General features: G+C 42.0%; 2 protein-coding genes across 6 annotated transcripts in view; one reads left to right on the forward strand and one right to left on the reverse strand.

Moving 5' to 3' along the window:
- ANLN (anillin actin binding protein) overlaps positions 1-17,036 on the reverse strand; it is a 44,767-nt gene extending 27,731 nt beyond the window's left edge. For 2 of the 5 annotated variants that reach the window (XM_038390702.2, XM_038390700.2), the window contains exons 1-9: positions 16,670-16,947; positions 8,129-8,282; positions 7,221-7,535; positions 6,431-6,771; positions 5,437-5,653; positions 3,586-3,779; positions 3,315-3,422; positions 2,623-2,743; positions 740-975 (exon numbers count right to left, since the gene is read on the reverse strand). In XM_038390702.2, coding sequence (XP_038246630.1) covers positions 740-975; positions 2,623-2,743; positions 3,315-3,422; positions 3,586-3,779; positions 5,437-5,653; positions 6,431-6,771; positions 7,221-7,535; positions 8,129-8,282; positions 16,670-16,687 — 1,704 coding nt within the window. In that variant the 5' untranslated portion in view covers positions 16,688-16,947. Of the gene's footprint in view, positions 1-739; positions 976-1,505; positions 1,623-2,622; positions 2,744-3,314; positions 3,423-3,585; positions 3,780-5,436; positions 5,654-6,430; positions 6,772-7,220; positions 7,536-8,128; positions 8,283-16,669 lie in introns of all 5 variants that reach the window. The other 3 variants (XM_038390696.2, XM_043508741.1, XM_038390695.2) reach the window with 3 other exon arrangements.
- The window catches only part of AOAH (acyloxyacyl hydrolase), a 183,239-nt gene extending 163,912 nt beyond the window's left edge, over positions 1-19,327 (forward strand). Inside the window, exon 22 of the mRNA XM_043508742.1 lies at positions 18,963-19,327. Within this exon, the coding sequence (XP_043364677.1) occupies positions 18,963-19,064 (102 nt within the window). The 3' untranslated portion in view covers positions 19,065-19,327. The remainder of the gene's footprint in view (positions 1-18,962) is intronic.
- Positions 19,328-20,151: the final 824 nt, after the last annotated feature.

Below are 20,151 nucleotides of genomic sequence, written 5' to 3' on the forward strand. Positions count from 1 at the left end.
CTGAAATGCAGCCACTTCATAAATAAAACAGCTGTTAAACTGGGGAGGGGTTGCACACAGTTGCTACAATGTTGCCAGAGTGATTTAGTTGACCCTCCTTCCTGCAACCACACACCACCACAGAAGGGCAAATACCAGGGGAAACTGCAGTTCTTTCTAACTGACAGTCACAGGAAAAATAAAGAAGCTGGTGTGCACCTCTTTCAAGCCACAGAGCCGTTTATCATGGATGAAGTATGCTAAAATAAAAAGAGGGAAAGATGAGGATAACTACTATTTTCCCCTTGCCTTCACACTATCAGCAGTGAATAGCAGGTACTGAGTTAAACTTTCAAGCTGATGCTGTTTGTTTCGAAGAGATCTCACAGAGCTGCTTTGGGAGTGTTAAAACTAGGAAGCAAACCTGGTGAAATAAAAATTCTACATCAGTGATTAGGTCATGGATAGGGGATAGTCGTACTGCCCAAAGCATATGATGCTTCTCTTATGAAAAGAGAGGTTAAACAGGATTGCATGCTATTTTAACAAATGTTTAGGCACAGTGGCTTAAATTGGAGGGATTTTGGCGAGAATGTGGAGGACCAGAATGTAAGTATTTCACTGATTTAATAGAAAAAAAGTCTCACATTTTATTCATATTTGTTCAGGGACCACAATACATAATACAAACATTTGTGAAATAACATTATTGGTGTACAGTCAAATTGTAGATCCCTGTATTTAATATATCTGTTCTTACCTCTGGACTTACAACACCAACAGACTCTGCTAACGGAGTTAGCAGAGACATTGATGAAATATTCAGTGACTCTTCCTGCTCATCATCACTCTCAGCTTCCAAGTTCATACTCATTTCTTTTTTTAGTTTTTCTATGTCTGGTCCATCCTCTTGAAGAACTTCATCAAAGATGTCATTTATTACCTTTGAGCTATTCATTTCATCATTCACACTCATCTCAATTTCACATACTGCATCTGAAAAGTCAGAGATCCCAAGATTACTTATGAGCATATCCTGTAGTACATTTAGAGCACTGATCTTTTTTTTTTTTTAAATAGAGGAGGAAGTAATTAAATAGAAGATGCAATAATATTTTCCAAGTGGTTCTGTGCTGGCTTATTTCTATAACTTCATGGGGCACTTGAAATCAGTTAAAGATGCACTTAGCGAACAAATCCCAACTTTGAATTGAGGTCTTAAAATTAAATGAGTGTTTCATCACTGTAGGACCCAGTTATTTTTTTATTGCAATAAGTTCACACACCAGCCTTCTTGTGTCCCTTTGAAGTCTAAATATCACAATATATTTCTATTTTCCAATTACAATAAAATAATTAAAGAAACCCGGTAATGTTCATATGAATTTGATCTCAAATATATGCTTTGATTGCAAAAGACACTTGCGGAACTAGAAGCCCACTTAATTTGCAGGAAATTGATGTTTTGTTGGACAAAACAATAGTGAACAAGCTCATTTAGGATTAGCTAATGAAGTGTTACAAACCATTCTCTTTCTCTGTAAGTTGCTCAAGCTTTGAGACAGATACTACTTTTAGTGGATTCTTTAGCAATGTGGTTTTCAGAGGACTGAGTTTTTCAGTCTCTTCACGTTTTGAAGTGTCTGGGAAGTTTAAAAAAAAAGGAGTAAGGTAAAATTTCTGCAGGTATGATCAGAACTATTCACTATGTCCGATTTCTAATTCTTAAAAAGTCCATAAACTTACAAGAGGAAGAAAAGAATAATCCTCAAAATAGTACTATAAGTTTTTTTTGTTTTGTTTTTAAATTTTAATCTGAAATATTTTGATCATGGAACACTGGGGAAGACTTTCCCCCACTCCCTGAATGGAGAGACGATTGGATGGGAACAATACTGACAGACTGCCACTCTGCTCCGAAGGACGGCAAAGGAGCCACCCCACTACAAAAAAAACTGGGGCAGAAGATCACCTGGCCCTCAACAGCTGTGTTTGGACATGCAGAGCCAGCCTAGCATCTCTGCACACAAGGGTGTTAAGGGGGAATCTGTCCCTTTTTCCTCTGTGGGGCAGAGCACCTAGGTTTTCATTCCCTGACTGTTAAGTATTTGGCGGAGTGTCCTATAAGCCTCCCAGATCCTATGGATTCAGGGAGCCCACTGTTGCTACTCCTCCCCCCCTACAGTAATAGACACTTGGCTGCTTCATGATGCCTATCACATTGAAGGAAAAGGGATGCTTCTCAGAAGTCAGGAAGGAAGTCTTACACTCAATTGGGTTGTTCCCCAATTTTATTATTCCAGTATGGGTAGTTACAGCACTCACATATACTGTCTCCACTTCCTACATACACAAGTCAGATTAATATTTTAAGGTCAGTTTTTGTGATTTTAGTTCACATCTGCCTATATCATAAATGCCATTATCTGGTTGACAGTCTGTTAAAGACGCCTAGGACTGGAAGTGCAATGATGTTACGGGACAGGGTCAAGATGCACTGGCAGCACACGGGAAAGTGGTATGCCTATACACTATGCCCAGTTGTAGCCAGTGCTGTGAGTCCCAAACATTCATAACAAAGTATGAATACAAAACTCTTTACACCAATATCAATCATATCAACTCAAGGAGGATTGTTCTCACCTGAAGATTCTGAGGGGAGAGATTTTTCTGACATCTCAGATGCTGTGGTCTTTTCTGCTGCTACAAGCGAAGTAGCATCTGAACTAGCGAGCTGTTTTGAATTAGCTTGAGCTTGGCTTTCCTGAATAAGAAAAAAATTACACTAAAGTCAGTCTCAGATAGTACTGTAACTTGTGGCTTGTAAAACTAAATGAACTAGTTGATATTTGAACATTTGAGGCACAACCTTATTACTCACTCAAAACAAATTTTATAAAAAATAGTCTTATTTTCAAAGACTAGAAAATAAAAGTTACAGCTATGAGGCTCCTACTCAGATGCAATGACCCAGCAAGTCAGATTCCATGGAGAGAAGTATTTTATTTTAAAAAAATACTATATATCCAGAATGGCAAATTTTTAACATTGCAAAATAGCACCTTGAAGGTGAGGCAAACATACTGTTGAGATATTTATTACTGAAATTCTAATAGTAAGTGAAATTCTCCTTTAAAATATTGGCAGATATAAATATACTCAAGAGTACATACTCTATAAGTTGTTCCTTTCAAGTATTTTTAAAAAGTCAAGATTTTGTAGCAAGCAAAAAAATAAATATAGATTATTGTACATTTACATGCTTATCCATGTGTTCTGGGTTCCCTGACAATTTATAGATGGGCACGTCAAAAATACACTCCGACATATATTACCATTTTAGTTTCTGGATGTTTGCTTTTTGAATTTTCACCTCTCTCAGCACTCCACAGACTGCCCTTGTCAAACCGACCACGAATACAAGCAAGTTCTTTTTCACGTTCCTAAGCATAAGAGAAATATATGTTATACAAGAACATACTGTAGGCTGTATCTATATGTTAAAAAACAACAACAAAAACCATTTATAATCCCTAGGCAGTTTTAGAGCATTAAGAAACATGCCTGAAGATTATAAGCAAGCTATTAAAATTTAGCAAACCATACCTGCTTGAGCTGTTGTGCTAGACTGGCAGTGGAGGATGTTTCATTCTGTTTGAAAAGTCTTTCCTGGATTGTCTTTGTGTTTGGGGTAACAATGGGTGTTCTGTATCCAGTAGTACTTGTAGCAGGACTTTGAGTGCTATGCTCTTGAAAGCGATCTCCAAAACGTTCCAGAAAGGGTTTGATTCCTGATCCCCCTACAAAAACAAAGGTTTTAACTTTGTAAGAGTCATATACTTTTAACAATTTTTAGACCAGACACATTAGTTGCTTTCTTGTAAAGCCTTCAGTGTTTTGCATATCTTACTCCACTATCTTTTGAACATGCTCAGCATGTAATTGTTGCTCTGGCTCCAAACAGAAGACTAACGGACATTACAGCAGTGCAAATCAAAAATTTAGAGAGTGTGGGATGTCTCTCAATGCAAACATAGGTCCATCAACTGATAGTTAAAATGGTTTGCTTCTTCACCTACTCTCTCCAGAACCAGATCTCACTCACAAGTCTGTACAACATGGCTGAGAAATACAAGGTGGAGAAGCGGTTTGGCATTTACCTTACTTTAAAATAGCATCGTTGGGTATAATAGCATAGATTTGTCTTCTACTCTAAGTGAGTCTTGGAAAGAGAAACTTAGTGAAGCAAAACTGCAGAGCTATCTTTAAAAAAAGAAAAAGAAGAAGCTGAGTTTGCCAGTCCAGCTCAGTTCTTTATAAAGCTGATCAGCTAGGTAGCTGAGACCGTTTGATTACTTTCAAGTAGTCTTCCCAGATCTTCTAGTGTCACATCATTAAGAGTCACTAGAAGAGCTCTCATAAAAATCCAGACATTATACACATCTTTAGTGTATAATTAAACTGAGGAATGGATGAAAGTTTCATGCTGTAACTCCCGTGCAAGATATCAACCGAACACCTCTTTGGTCCATATGCAGCAAGAACCTATAGGATTTAATAATTTGCAAATCACTTTAAATATACCAAGTCGGCTAGTGTGACGTATCACAACCACATGCAGTGTCTTTGGAGAGTATTGTATAACTGCCATAAAGTTAATATGTATAGTTGCAGGCCAGGGATTATCTTCTACTCCATAATGGAGGGTTACTGCAGCTCCTCCAAGAACTAGAGACAGTGTGGGGTAATTCTTGCAGTGACTGGGACTATTAATAGCTCCAGAAAAGTACCATCCATTGGGGTGGTTTGGATATACTGGTTAAGGACAGGCTTTGCCAGGAGACAAAGAAAGAACCTGGGGAATAAAAGGCCAACTTGAACTGATTCAATTCATTATGATCCCAACGGTCAAAGGTTCTGTAAGCCTAAACCCCTGGTCAGAAGGGAAAGGGACGTTGATCCCTACCGAGAGTGGCAACTGCTAAAGGCCTGTGAGAGCATTCCTTCAGCAGACCACAGAAAGGGTTCAAAAAACACCAAAATTTTGAAACCTGGTTTTAAAAGGATTGAAATATTATTTATCTACAAAGAAGTTAGCTCACAATTTAAAATGGTTCTAGTGAGAACTAACAAAACTATGTTCAGAAAAAGATAAGAATATGGAAGCTATATTTATGGAAGTTGTCTTAAAACTACTACTAGGATGCTTGATTAGAATTCTATTAGTAGAAAGTTACAAGAAATTCTAAGCCATAATTCAGAATATGAACAGCTAACCATTACATGGTATAGACCAGCATTAGCTGGAACGTAGTTTTGGACTGCAGGAAAAAAAGATTAGTGTAGTTTGTTGGAAACTGTTACAATAAGTTAAATTTAAAACCGAAGGTAATGGTTAAAAATCAGCTATATCACTCATTGTTTTAAAAAAAAACAAACAAACAAACAGTCACTTACCTGGTGTCGTAGGCTTATCCTTATGTTCAGGTTGCACATGTGTTCTTTTGATTGGCTCTTCTTTGGACTGAACTGGCTGGGATAAGATTGGTTTTACCGTTGGCTTAAGTTCCTCTGTTTTTTGGGGACTGCACGGCTTTTTTAATAGTTGTGGTACCTCAGGTTCCTTAGGATTGGGATTGGTTACTCTACAGGCTTTTCCTAAGTAACTTGGTCCCTAAAGAGGAAAAGAAGTATACATATGGATATGATCTTAGTTAAATGGGAAGACCACACATTCTTCACTCACCCAGAAAAGGCTAGATGAAGAAATTTTGCACATAGCACTGTTTGAAATCTGAACACTCTTATTTCCCAATAGAAAAGGCAGAACAAGTTAGATGATGCCTTTAAAGCATTTAGATCAAATATATCAGTTTTTCAATATTTGATTCCATAATTTGCCATCTGTTGCACATATTCTTTAATATTCATCTATCCTTAATTCTAAGTTCAGTGGAACACTGCAAGTTCATGAATGAGATAATTTTCTTAACAGATGCTACTACTTTCAGATGTCTGAGTTGCAATTTATAAAGATGTTTACATTTACAATTGAGAGTCGTGATTAACCACATGAACAATTGATTTCTAAAAGCCAGACCCTCATAATTCCTGCCTGTCAAATTTACTCAAGGAGTGTGCCACTCTTACAAATCCCCATTGGTGACTAAAAAGAAGTGCAATTCACATACATTTGGAAGCCACTGCTCCCCTCCCTTGCTCATATGGCCCATCTTAATTTTTGCAATGAAAAGAGAAGAAGCTTACGATACCTTTTAAGTGTCAGATGATCAATGGTATTAAGATTGAAAAAATAAGCAACAAGTAATTAAGGCTACTCATTTTAAAACGGTCATGATCATTTGTCACTAACATTCAGATTAGACATGTAAGGGTTAACATCCATCCCACAAAAATGACATCAGGTTAGTTGTTAAATTTGATCACTCACCGATATCTTAGAGGTTGCTGGTTTATTTACAGATTCCTCAACAGCCCTTTGAGAACAGGATGCAGCTTCCTGCTTTACACTGCCACTATTGATTCGAGCAGATGCTTCACTTGTAGTGGACAATTTGGATAAACAAGTAGTGCCAGGCTGTTCTTGTGTATTGTTTTGCTTTGCAGATGGATGACTTAGATCATTTTCCCAGGAACCAATTGTAGCAGCAAGGTTAGCTAAACGGCCTTTTCTCCCCACTGGGGTATCACTTGTGAGAGATGGCTGTTTGGGTGGGGAAACGGCCTGTTCTTTTAATAGGAGGGGAGATAGGGGAGAAATTTCAGATGAATCTGAAAATTAAGACAGGTAGTTAAGAGCTACACACACTTTTTGAAACACAAGACTAGAAAAAGTCAACCTTTTGTAAAAACAGAGTTCCTAAGCAACACAATTACAATTGTTAACGAGTTAGGTTATTTTACAAAGACAATGGCAGATTATTTCACTAGAACCCAAGAAATGTTAAATGTCTAAAACCTGATTACACCAATTTTAACAATGATGTAAAAATCAGACGGGGTTTATTAGAGAATGTACAGAAGGTGTATTCTCAATGACTTCTAATTTTTTTGGGCACCCATTTCTTTTCCTACAGTATTCACGTTACAAAAAAATATAGAAGAATTTAAAGAAATCCTGTGTCAGGAATATTCACTGAGAACATTTTTTTTCTAGTGCTTGCTTACATCACTGTCACGACAAATGTTTTAATTTTTAAATTCTATGAAATGGGACATACCATTATCATCCCAGCAACGTCGCTGTTGTGCCAGTTTCTGCATACGTGTTTTGACTGTAAGGGCTACAGGTACTTCAGATTTCAAGTTCTGTTCTTCCTTCTCAACAAGCAGTGGAACAGGCTGAACTGAGAGAGCCCTGTTATTTGCAGTTGCTTGTGGCTGTGCCCTCGCTTGTGGCTGTGCAGTCATCTCAGGAGGAAGGGGTTTCATGGAAGTTGAATTAACTGGCTGTCTATTCTCGGCGCTAGAAACAGGAACCTCCATTCCGTCAGAACACAGCCTTTTTGATGGGGATGGCTTTGTACTAGGTTTCACTGTAAAAGTTAAAAGTATTTGAACCAGTCAGTTATCAGCCATAATCTTCACAGCCTGCAATTAAAAGTACTGAACATACTCCATCTTTCTGAAACAACTTATTAATTTTTAAGTCCTCCCACTATGTCTTATGTAAGAGTTCATTTAAAAAATGGGGGGGGGGGGAGAAGAGAATAGTTGCCCAGTCTTTATGTCCATCATCAAAACTTGATTGTCCCTTTAAACTCTGCATTCCCCAATGTGTTTCACTATTACTAAGGCAAGTGACTTTCATAGTGGTGATGCATTTAAACTATTAAGTGGGCACTAATTTAAAGTTACTTAGTCATCTGCAAGACATTTGCCACCAGTTTAGAGGCTAGTCACATTTTGGACCTAATTAAAAAGGCAGGCAATAGCATCCCTTACGCTGAGTTTAGAAAGAAGAGGGTTAAACTTTGGTGCTAAAAAGTAATATTTTTTTAGTCAAAAGTAGTATGTGTCGAAAGAAAGAAAGAAAGAAAGAAAGAAAGGGGGAATTTTCACATGGAAACAGTGATCCATATGATTTTTCAAGAGGTTTCTTATTCTGTACTACGCCTATGCAAGATACCTTCTTCACCGGGCAAAGGTGACTGGTTACTAGTTTCTGACAAAGGTTCTCTAGTTCTCTTTGTCTGCATCGTGGGCCTCATTCCTGCTGTGGGTCGCTCAGCCATTTTCTTCTGCAAGTTCTCTCGCCTGGCACGGGTTCGTTCAAGAAGTTTCTAAAATATTTAGAAAGGCACAGACAGTTACATACGTCAATATTCTAGTGGAAATGCATGTTACTAATAAAGTATAAATTACTGAAACCCTGAATTTTTACAGTAAATTCTCAGTTACATGTTTCTAACGTTGTACGCCAGAGGTCCCCAAACTGTCAGGTGTGCCCGCCAGAGGGGTACAGAGGAATGTTCAGGGAGCGTGGTGGGGCCCCACGGAGAGTGTGGAGAACGCACCACTCAACCCCACGGAGAGTGTGGAGAACGCACCACTCAACCCCACTACGCTCCCAGCTCTGCTCTGGCCACAGCCACAGCTCCCAACACTGCCCCCAGCCTCAACCCCTGGCCGCAGCTCCATTTCCGGCCACAGACCCACCCCCAGCTATGACCCCAGCCCCTTTACTCCTGTCCGTGGTATCTCCACCCCTCCCCAGGATCCACGGACAGGTGCGTGGAAGAGACATGGACAGGGGCATGTGGGGCACGACGCTGAAAAGTTTGGGGACCGCTGTCCTATGCAAAAAATTCCCACTATGGAAACAAAAGACTGTACATAGATTCACAGATACTAAGGTCAGAAGGGACCATTTATATCAGATGTTGAAAGCTTACTAATTACACTATCCTTCTAAATAAAGAAATTCATAAGTAGTGACAGTGACTAACAGTGAAGTAGTGACAATTGACTTCTAAACTGCCATGTGACAGTAGCATTGCTAAAAACAGCCAAGTATTTGGTTACTAGTTTGTTTGCTTTTTAAACAAAGTTGCTAAAATTGGTGTACATGCCAGCTGTATTGCAGATGTGCGTTCTCTACCGCAGGGGTAGGCAACCTGTGGCATGCAAGCTGATTTTCAGTGGCACTCACACTGCCCGGCTCCTGGCCACCGGTCTGGGGGGCTTTGCATTTTAATGTAATTTTAAAGGAAGCTTCTTAAACATTTTAAAAACCTTATTTTACATACAACAATAGTTTAGTTATATATTATAGACTTATAGAAAGAGACCTTCTAAAAACATTAAAATGTATTACTGGCACACGAAACATTAAATTAGAGTGAATAAATGAAGACTCGGCACACCACTTCTGAAAGGCTGCCGACCTCTGCTCTACAGCAACCCTTCTAGCTGACTGAGGTGCACCATTAACAGGTTCTGAAGTGAGCATGGCCAAAGGGATGTAGGGATTAGAGAGATGAAAGAAGAACATTTTGAAGAGGTCATGGATGCAGAGGATGCCATTAAAAAGATCTGCACTACCACGTCTAGACAGAAAAAACCAAAAACCACAATATTTGTCTTTATACTGACAAAAGTATTCCATTTAAAACAGGAAAGATTTAAAACAAAGATATATCAGTTACGTCCCGAAATATATGGGATCTCTCTTCTGATCAACTGATCTGATTGTTACAGTTCACATTCCATTTTGGGTGTACTGACCTACTTCATTACTTATAAATCACTTCACTGAAAGTTTAGAAGTTGTAACAAGTGATATTTGGAGTTACTCCATCTTCAAGTATTATTTAAAATTAAAGTATTTGTATTAGATATTGCTTAAAGAATATAGTACTGCTTGATTTAATCAATTTGTGTGTGTGACAAACCCATTTGAGCTAAACTAAGCACCTTGACACATAAAAAGTTCTGTTATGAAAGTTCTAATTCACTTTGAAAAGTCAGCATTTAGCACTGTGTTGTGGTGATGGCACAAAGTAGTTAAATTCTGTGAGCTGTTGTAACCCATTATCCTCCCCGATACATGGCAGTCAAATATAAATTTAAGACTAACTGTCTAAAAGACTTCAGATTCTTAGACAAAGTTTCATCTGCTCAATATGCAGTGGCAGTCAAAAAAACAGAATGTTAGGAACTATTAGGAAAGAGATCAATAAGACAGAAAATATCATAATGACATTATATAAATGCATGATATGCCCACACTTTGAATACTGTGTACAGTTCTGATTGCCCCAACTCAACAACAAAAGTGATTAGTTGTATGGAACATCTTTCATCTGAGGAGAGATTAAAAAGACTGGGATTTTTCAGCCTGGAAAAAAGACAATTAAGGGTGGGGAAGGGATATGATAGAGGTTCATAAAAAAATCATTAATAATGCGGAGAAAGTGAATAAGGAAGTGTTATTTACCCCTTCATTTACTACAAGAACCAGGTTCATACCCAGTGAAATTAATAAGCAACAGGTTTAAAAAAAAATAGAGTACTTCTTCACTCAATGCATATTCAACAGGGTGTATTTGATTTAAATCATGATTTAAATCACTAGTCAGGAAGACTCAATTTAATCATGGATTTCTATATAAAAGTGCATTCTTGTTGGTTGTTATAACTTTAATACATACTCTTCACGACTCAGAGATAGATGAGACCCAAACTGGGTATCTTTTACGGCCTGCTGCCATTGTAGGTTTTCCCTTCTAGTGAGAGAATGGTATGGTAGATCTCAAACCAATGAAGGCTACACTCAAAGACCTCAAGACTTCTGGAATATGCTGCTCAAACAGTTTCACTTTTGTTTCTACTGCCTGTCCCTCCCTTCTCACATTTATCTCCAGACTTCTTCTCCTTGTCCAGATCTATTCCACGCACAACAATCTTCTATTCATTGAACTTTTTGAAACTTTATACTTTTAGAGAGAGAGTTAAGGGATTGACTCTGTGTACACAAATTTGCAGAGGGACAATAGGGTGAGGTCTGTTATTTCTCACCTCTATATATTATTTAATTTATTTATTTTAAAACATTTTTGCTGTTAACAAGCCTGTTATCTCTGGAGACACAAATCCACAGTTTGAGAACTGCAAAACTAAGCATCTCTGGTGGTATCTTCTAGACTCAGCACTGTGTTCCATTGGGTAGATAGAAAAATTAACCTCAATAATCTATGTAGAAGCCTCTGGGGCCCCATAAAATTGGATCCTTAATCCGTGAACTATTGGAACTCATTTACAAAACTTTTCTTAGACGTTACATGAATATATTGTCTTATATTATAGAATTAGAATTTATAATCCCTATTGCATGATGAGATATCTTTGAGCTATAATATATCAATTAAAACTATCTTTAGACAGTTTCCCTCAAAAAAGCATTTTATCAAAAACAAATCCTATTTAAATTAAAAACCCGAGTTTAAAAAAAAAAAGATGCTTTTTTTTTTTTTTTTAAATCATGGATTTTTATCCACTGGTAGTCAACCTGGAACTCGTTGCCAGGGCATGTTGTGAAGGCCAAAAGTAAAATTGGGGTCAAAAGAAGAATTAGTTAAGTTCATGGAGGATATGTCCATCGATGACTATTAGCCAAGATGGTCAGGGAGGCAATCCCATGCTCAGGGTGTCCCCAAGCCTCTAACAGCCAGACTGGGTGAGAGGGGATGGAGCACTTGATAATTGCCCTGTTTTCTGTTCATTCCCTTTGAAGCATCTACCACTGGCCAATGTCAGAAGACAGAATATGGGCTATATGGACCACTGGTCTGATCCAGTATGGCCATTCTTATGTTCTTGTTGTATGACTAATGGAATGTCAATCTCAGCAGTTCTGTGTAAAAGCAAAATACTGACTCTAAATTTCTGTAGCTAACAAAGGAGGACTCTGGGAAACTACATGAAGCCAGGAGCACCTATACTGACAAATTGCATGTCAATTTTGGACTCCACCCTGTTCCCTTGGTCTACCCAACTTCCCCCACAAAATACGTGAAATGCACAGGGAACAATGCATGTGAGAGAAAGTTTTCAGATGCAGAGACTAAGTAATAAATATGCAGCAAAGGAATAGTTAAATAGCATGTGTAAGGTGGAACACTCAGAGTTATTCAAATACACATCTACATTCCATTCTGTTCCGTTAGCCCAGCTTGAGCTAAATTTCAGTTGCTGTTGCTAGGATGTCATTTAACAAGAATGCGCAGCTCCATTGTTGAGCTCAAACTTTTACTGGTTTGCAGCATGCTCAAGTTTTCCAAGTAATAGTCATAACTCAATTCTGCTCTTACACATTGATGAATAAGCCACACTTTGAAGAGACGGTTAGAATTAGTTTTGAAGCCCACTGGCTTTTTTTTTTTTTTTTGAGGGGGGGGGTAGGGGGAGGGAAGAGTTTTACCATGTTGTGTAAGGGTTTTGCCAAGGGCTAGAAGTTTAATTAGAATGTTCACAGTTTTTAGTACTTGCCATAAAAACATACTTCCTAAATATATAATAAACTAAATGTAACAGTGCACGCATGATCCATCATCATATCTTAAAGGTTCATACAAGTGTTTGGTTCCAAGTTATCCCACTTCTCCCCTACATAGCCAAACATTGTTAAGGGCATGTGTCAAATATAAAGGGAAGGGTAAACACCTTTAAATACCTCCTGGCCAGAGGAAAAACCCTTTTACCTGTAAAGGGTTAAGAAGCTAAGATAACCTCGCTGGCACCTGACCAAAATGACCAATGAGGAGACAAGATACTTTCAAAGCGGGGGGGACGGGGACAAAAGACGGGGACATCTGTCTGTGTGATGCTTTTGCCGGAACCAGAGCAGGAATGCAAGTCAGAACTCATGTAAAAAGTTAGTAAGCATATCTAACTAGATTGCATTAGATTCTGTTTTGTTTAAATGGCTGATAAAATAAGTTGTGCTGAATGGAATGTATATTCCTGTTTTTGTATCTTTTTGTAACTTAAGGTTTTGCCTAGAGGGATTCTCTATGTTTTGAATACGATTACCCTGTAATGTATTTACCATCCTGATTTTACAGAGGTGATTCTTTTACTTTTTCTTTAATTAAAATTCTTCCTTTAAGAACCTGATTGCTTTTCATTGTTCTTAAGATCCAAGGTTTTGGGTCTGTGTTCACCTATGCAAATTGGTGAGGATTTTTATCAAGCCTTCCCCAGGAAAGGGGGTGTAGTGCTTGGGGGGATATTTTGAGTGTGGGGGGGGGGAAGAGAGATGTTTCCAAGTGGGCACTTCCCCTGTTCTTTGTATAACACTCTGGTGGTGGGCAGTGTTTAACTTAAGCTGGTAAGAATAAGCTTAGGGGGTCTTTCATGCAGGTCCCCACATCTGTACCCTAGAGTTCAGAGTGGGGAAGGAACCTTGACAGCATGTCTACACTAAGGGTATGTCTGTACTACCTGCCGAATCAGCGGGCAGTGATCGATCCAGCAGGGGTCGATTTATCGCGTCTAGTCTAGACATGATAAATCGATCCGAGCGCCCTCCCAACAACTCCTGTACTCCACTGCCGCGAGAGGCACAGGCAGAGTTGACGGGGGAGCGGCAGCAGTCGACTCACCGCAGTGAGTAGATCTAAGTACGTCGACTCAGTTATTCACATAGCTGAAGTTGTGTAACTTAGATCGACCCCCTCCCCTTGCAGTGTAGACCAGGCCTTAGAACACTGCATAAGCATAACCGCGCCTCTGTAGCACTTTTATGAAGACACTAAGCTGATGGGAGAGAGGTGGTAGAAGCAGCTCTCCTGCCAACACAGCACTATATACACAGGGGGTTAGGTTGGCATAACCGTGTCGCTCAGGGGTGTGGATTTTTCACACCCCTAACTGATGTAGTTACATCGATATAAGTCTGTAGTGTAGACGAGACACAGTGATAAATTGTTAGCTGACATTCAGAAGTCAAAATCTGCATTAGTTTTTGTATCTAAGGCCATGTCTACACTGCACTTTCGTCGGTAAACCTTTTGTCGATCAGGAGCCTGAAGGGAAGAAAAATTAAAAAAAAAAAAAACCCTCACACCCCAGCCAATAAAAGTTTTATTGATGAAAAGCGCCAGTGTGAACACCAATTTGTAGACAGGAGACACTTTCCCGCCAACAAAGCTACTGCACCTCATTGGGGGTGGTTTTATTGTGTCAGCAGGAGAGTTGTCACCTGCTGACGAAGTTCAGCTACACTGCGTACCTATGCTGCTGTAAGGTACACAGTGTAAGCATAGCCTAAGGCTTATCAAGAGATACATTATACAACTCATGTATCTAAAATATTAATCAGATGGTGCTTAGTATTTAATTTTAGTTCAAGGACAGTTGTGTTAGGATTGAAGGCTGACCAATATTAGCATATCATACTTCTTTCCAGGAATAATGGAATCAGTTCCTCCAAAAAGTTGTTACTTGAAGGACGCTTCTCTCTTGAAGCACTGGAGAGAGGTATCCGTTAGCATTGTGAAATATTTGAATAAAAGTTTACTCTAAGGAACAACCTAACAGCTCCAGCGTCTCAAAATTCAGTTACGTACAAGAAGGTTGTGTGCATATTGGAATACTTCCCAGCATGCAAAACAATTTTAAATTCAGTTCAGTAGATTAGATTTGAAAAGGAATTTAATACAAGTCTCATCAGGTCACCCACTACCAATTAAGGAAGCAACATTAAGTTGTTTATATATAACAAACATTACAAAGATAGAGACTAGATGGACTCAGTTTTAACATAAACTAAGGGCAAAGCTACAGTTTGTGCTCCAATTTAATGAAATGAGTGCTACCTCTTTGTGCATGCTCTCTTCAATCATTTAAATTAAATCACAGTAAAACATTCAGATACTCTTCAACCAGTTTAAGAGAGTGTATGTGGGGGGAGGTTGCGATAACTTAACTAAAATCAGTATAGAATTCGTTTTTAAACTTCAGTTACATCAGTGCACAAACTGTTTAGACCAGTCTCAGTTGAGATTTTAAAATTTTATCACAGCAGAAAATCTGATCATCTCCATTCATTTTGAATCTATATACACTAATTGATGAGAGTCAAATGTTTTGGGTTAAAAAAGGGTAAATTAGACTTCTTAAGGCTATTAGTGTCCAGTACAACATATTAACAAGCCACACAAGTCAACTCCACATTAGTACCTTAGTGTCATCTCTTTGGAGTTAGGACAATTCTTCAGATGTTTTATTTTCTGCAAGTAGCATGTTTAGATCAGTTGCAACCACCATACAAAAAGAAAAGGAGTACTTGTGGCACCTTAGAGATTAACAAATTTACTTGAGCATAAGCTTTCGTGAGCTACAGCTCACTTCTGATCTGGACCCAAGAATCTAGAATGCATCCGACAAAGTGAGCTGTAGCTCACGAAAGCTGATGCTCAAATAAATTTGTTAGTCTCTAAGGTGCCACAAGTCTTCCTTTTCTTTTTGCGAATACAGACTAACACGGCTGCTACTCTGAAACCACTATACAGACTCACTCTGTTCAGCCTCACTCAGTTCACCTTGACTTCACATTTTGTATGTAGAAACCACACATCACCTAAGCACTGCCACTTCTAACAACCATCCTAGACGCAGCAGCCGCCTTGACCATATGATAAAGTCAAGAAAGGGAAAAAGAAAAGAAGGACTTGTGGCACCTTAGAGACTAACACATTTATTAGAGCAGAAGCTTTCGTGAGCTACAGCTCACTTGATCGGATGCATTTGGTGGAAATGAAGTGACCTGTAACTCACGAAAGCTTCTGCTCTAATAAATGTGTTAGTCTCTAAGGTGCCACAAGTCCTCCTTTTCTTTTTTTGCGAATACAGACTAACACGGCTGCTGCTCAAGAAAGGGAGAAACTCCGCAAGGGTGGCTACAGCTGCTAGACGCGCTAAGTGGGAGTGCCCTGCCCAACAGCCTCTAGTCCAGTGGTTCTCAAACCTGGGGTTGGGACCCCTGGGGGGGGGTCATGTGGTTATTACAGGGCGGGCCGCGAGCTGTCAGCCTCTGCCCCTAACCCCGCTTTGCCTCCACCATTTATAATGGTGTTAAATATATTTTAAAGCGTTTTTAGTTTATAAGGGGGGGGAGGGGAGGGTTGCACTCAGAGGCTTGCTCTGCGACAGGGAGTCACCCGTACAGCAGTTTGAGAGCCAGCGCTCTAGTCTCTCCAGCGCTACAAGCCAGACGCCCAGCGCACACGCCGGACGGGAGACAGCCACGTTTCACAGGCTGGACAACGCGAAGCATCAGGCAGCCCGCGGTGCACGAAATGACAGCTTCAGCAGCCGGGCGGGCACCTCGCTGCCCTCTGCCAGCTTTGCTGCTGGAGCGGCGGCGGCGGCGGCGGGGCGGGGGGGTCCTCGCCTCCACCGGCCGGCCGCCCCCCAGCCACTGCCAAGGCCGCCTCTCAAGGGGGCACCGCGCAGCGCAGGAGCGTGTTGAAAGAGCAACGGTTTGGGCTGCGGGCGGGGAAGAAGGGTCCGAATCGATTCACGCCGAGCTCGCGTACAGCAGCGCCCGCCCGGAGCGTTACCCACCCTCCCCGCGCCCGGGGTCCGACATCCCATCGGCCCTCCCACGGGGGCCGTTCCAACCCCGGTCGTTTGCTCGCTGCGGGGGAGGGGGCCGGCGGCTCACCTCGGTGAAGGGGTCCATTGCTGCGGCCGGCGGCCCCCCGCTCCGTCCCTTCCCGCGCGGCTCCGGGAGTGGCTAAACCACCACCCCAAACCGCTCTTCGGATTTTGAATTTCAGCGCCCGCCCCCACTGCGCACGCGCCGCACGAGACCATGCCGCCCGAAGGCCGGCCGGCGCGGTCACGTGATAGGCGGGCTCGGGCCCCCGGGCCTCCCTCGTGCGCATGTGCACTCAGAAGTCTCAGCGCAACCTAACCCACCGACTGAATCCCGCTCCCCGTTGCTTCTACAGGAGTGGGGCGGGGGCGGGATAAAAGCTGTGATTGACATAGGCACTGGCCATCCGGCAAAGGGGAGCCGAAGGAAGTGTAAGGGACAGGGTTGCCAACGCTCTAATCACACAACCCCAAACGCCCTTGCCCTGCCTCTGTCCCGCCCCTTCTCCCAGGCCCTGCCCCGCTCACTCCGTGCCCCCTCCCTCTGTCGCTCGCTTCCTCCACCCTCCCTCACTGTCTTTCACCAGGCTAGGGCAGGGAGGTTGGGTGCAGGCACTGGGCGGGGGCCGAGGGCGTTAGAGTGCGGGAGGAGGCTCCAGGCTGAGCCTGGGGCGGGGGTGCAGGAGGGGGTGCAAGGTGCAAGCTCTGGGAGGGAGTTTGTGTGCTGGAGGGTGCTCAGGCAGGGGGTTGGGTGCAGGGGCGGGTGAGGGGTGCAGGCTCTGGGAGGGAGTTTGGGTGCTGGAGGGTGCTCAGGCAGGGGGTTGGGTGCGGGGGCGGGTGAGGGGTGCAGGCTCTGGGAGGGAGTTTGGGTGCTGGAGAGGGCTCAGGGAGGGGGTTGGTAGGGGATGCAGGGCACGCGGGGCACAGGATCCGGCCAGGAGGCCCTTACCTGGGGCAGCTCCCCGGTGGCAGCACAGCAGGGCTCAGATAGGCTCTCTGCCTGCCCTGGCCCTGCACCACTCCTGGAAGCAGCTGTCACATCCCTGCAGACCCTGGGACTGGGGGGGGGGGGGCTCCACGCACTGCCGTGCCTGCAGGCACCGCCCCTGCAGCTCCCATTGGCCACAGTTCACAGTTCTCCATCCTGCCACTGCACTCCTTCAAAATGTATATACAGTACCATATTGCACTATGCTGCACCTAGGGGCATTGTGACGGGTTCCCCCCGGGGTGCTACCTGGAACTGGGGTGCCACTGAGCCTTCTGACCCACTAGCATGGACTCCCTCTCATACTGTGCTACTGTAACAAGTTGCAAAGCCCTCCAAGCTTACAATTTCACCAGCATTCACCTAGGTAGGGACACATCCTGCTTCCTAGGTGAGGAACCCAGAGCAGTACTGTCCTGCCCTAGTCAAATCTGGCCAGTATAATACCCAGTCTGCCTCTCCCTCAATGTAAAGAGAGCAATGCACACTTGTGATAACCAAGTAGAGATTTTTCCCAAGCACTCCAATCAAAGCTCACTGGTATAGATTAAAACATAAAATAAGTTTATTAACTACAAAAGGATAGATTTTAAGTGATTGCTTTGATCCGTTTGCCGATTACCTAATAAATAAACAAAACCACAAACTGAGCTTAACACACTAGATAGGTAGGATATGAATTAGCAAATTCTCACCCTGAGTGATAAACAGGCTGGCAGATTCTTAAGGCACAAGCTGCCTTGAGTATTCCAGGTTTTCATACACAGGCTAGAAATTCCTTCCCACAGTTCAGCCCTTGTTCCTCAGGTGTTTTCAGGTGTGTTGTAGGGAGAGTGAGGTTCCTTCATTATCTCATTTTCCCCCTTTTATATCTTTTTCCCACTTGCTGGAAAGTTCTTTTGCTGTGAGCTGGGTGAAGGGCCAAAATCCATTTGCTGTGGATGTAGGATCTTAACTACAGTTTCTGATAAGAACTTTTCATATAAGCCCGGATGAGGGCTAGCTAACAAAGAACAATACATGGCTAAGAGAAAGCTGGGGTAAACAGACAACTTTGTGTGTTCAAAGTCAGTGAGCGGAGTCAGCTTAACTCCAAATGCAATTGGGTGTCCTTATCATGAGTTATAGACACACGAAGCGCTGAGAAAGGCCTCAAAGTTAACTCCCTAATGCAGGGAGGAGATAGGTACAATATCTATCTGGGTACAATACCCCTCAGATCCCAGACAGAGTAGGGAGAGGCATAATATGATTGACATGAGTTTGGCACCCTCCCCTCACAGATGTATGCCAATCCTAGCCCACAGGTAAAACTCTAAACAATTGTCATTGTTAAATACTAATTACTACCTTTTTTGCTTTAAATCTCTAGGAATGTACCTGTTGGTCAACCGAGAGAGCTGCTACCTCATTCCCCTGGACCCTAAAATTATGCTTTAACCTGTATACTTTAATAGACAATGTTTGGGGGTAACTACCTGTGTGTCAACAATATGTTAATTTGGGGTCATGGATGGAACCACTATGTGATTTTAGACCATTGGCTTATTGTGCTTATCTTGTCTTGCTGCTAGAACCTCTCCAGGAGCTTGGGAGAACCCATCCACGTTGCTTCTCTCTGCCAAATGAGCACCATATATAATCTATTGTAATTAATTGTTCTGCAGTGTCTCTGAGCCTAATAAGCAAAGTGACTCTCCACCAGTGCTGTGCATAATAAATTCCTGTGCTTGACTCCACACAGTGTGAATTATTGTCCTTCACTGGGTCAAGCACTTGCTATGGTACAGTGCTATCTCTGGGAGGTTTCTATTGTACACAGTTCCTGGAGTAATCCTTGTGTGCATTTCCTCAATAAGCCATTAACATTGTTTGGCCTTTTTACTGTTGTACCTGAAAGGCTGCTCGTGGGTGCTTTCAACCTCACAACATGTTTCAGTAACACAAACACAGCTTTTTAACTTCACATACGGAGATAGCACATACAATCCAACAAGATATTGTCTAGCAGATCAAGACATTTCGAATGATACCTGACAAGGCATACTTTGTACAAAACACATCCTTATTACATGACACTGGTGAATACTGGCATCATTTTGACAAGTCCATCCATTCCCCCTTAGACATTGTCAAGCTGCATTAGTATATTGCACCACACACAGTTGATCAAAATTGTGTACAAATAATGAATAAATTAACCCCCTGAATTTAGTCTTTAAAATGAAATTAAGATACACTTAGAGCAGGGGTCTCCAAACTATGGCCCGGGGGCCGGATCCAGCTGGGGCTTGCATTTGTCTGGCCCTCCACCCAACAGGGGAGAATCAAAGAGCTGAGTAGGAACCCAGAGCAGGCAGGGGGAAGGGCCGCTGGCAGCAGCTCACGCGAATGGGGTGGGGGGGTAGCTCAGCTGAGCTGTGCAGAGGGGCAAATGCTCCTGGGAGTCAGTGTCCCCCCAAAAGGAGAGCCAACTTAGGGGAGAGTTGCTGCTGCAGCCGAGCAGGCACGGACCCCTGCCTAAGAGTAAAAATACAAGCCAGATGCTTAATTACTTCTCT

This window comes from Dermochelys coriacea, chromosome 2, assembly GCF_009764565.3.
Source record: "Dermochelys coriacea isolate rDerCor1 chromosome 2, rDerCor1.pri.v4, whole genome shotgun sequence".
Classification (NCBI taxonomy): Eukaryota; Metazoa; Chordata; order Testudines; family Dermochelyidae; genus Dermochelys; species Dermochelys coriacea.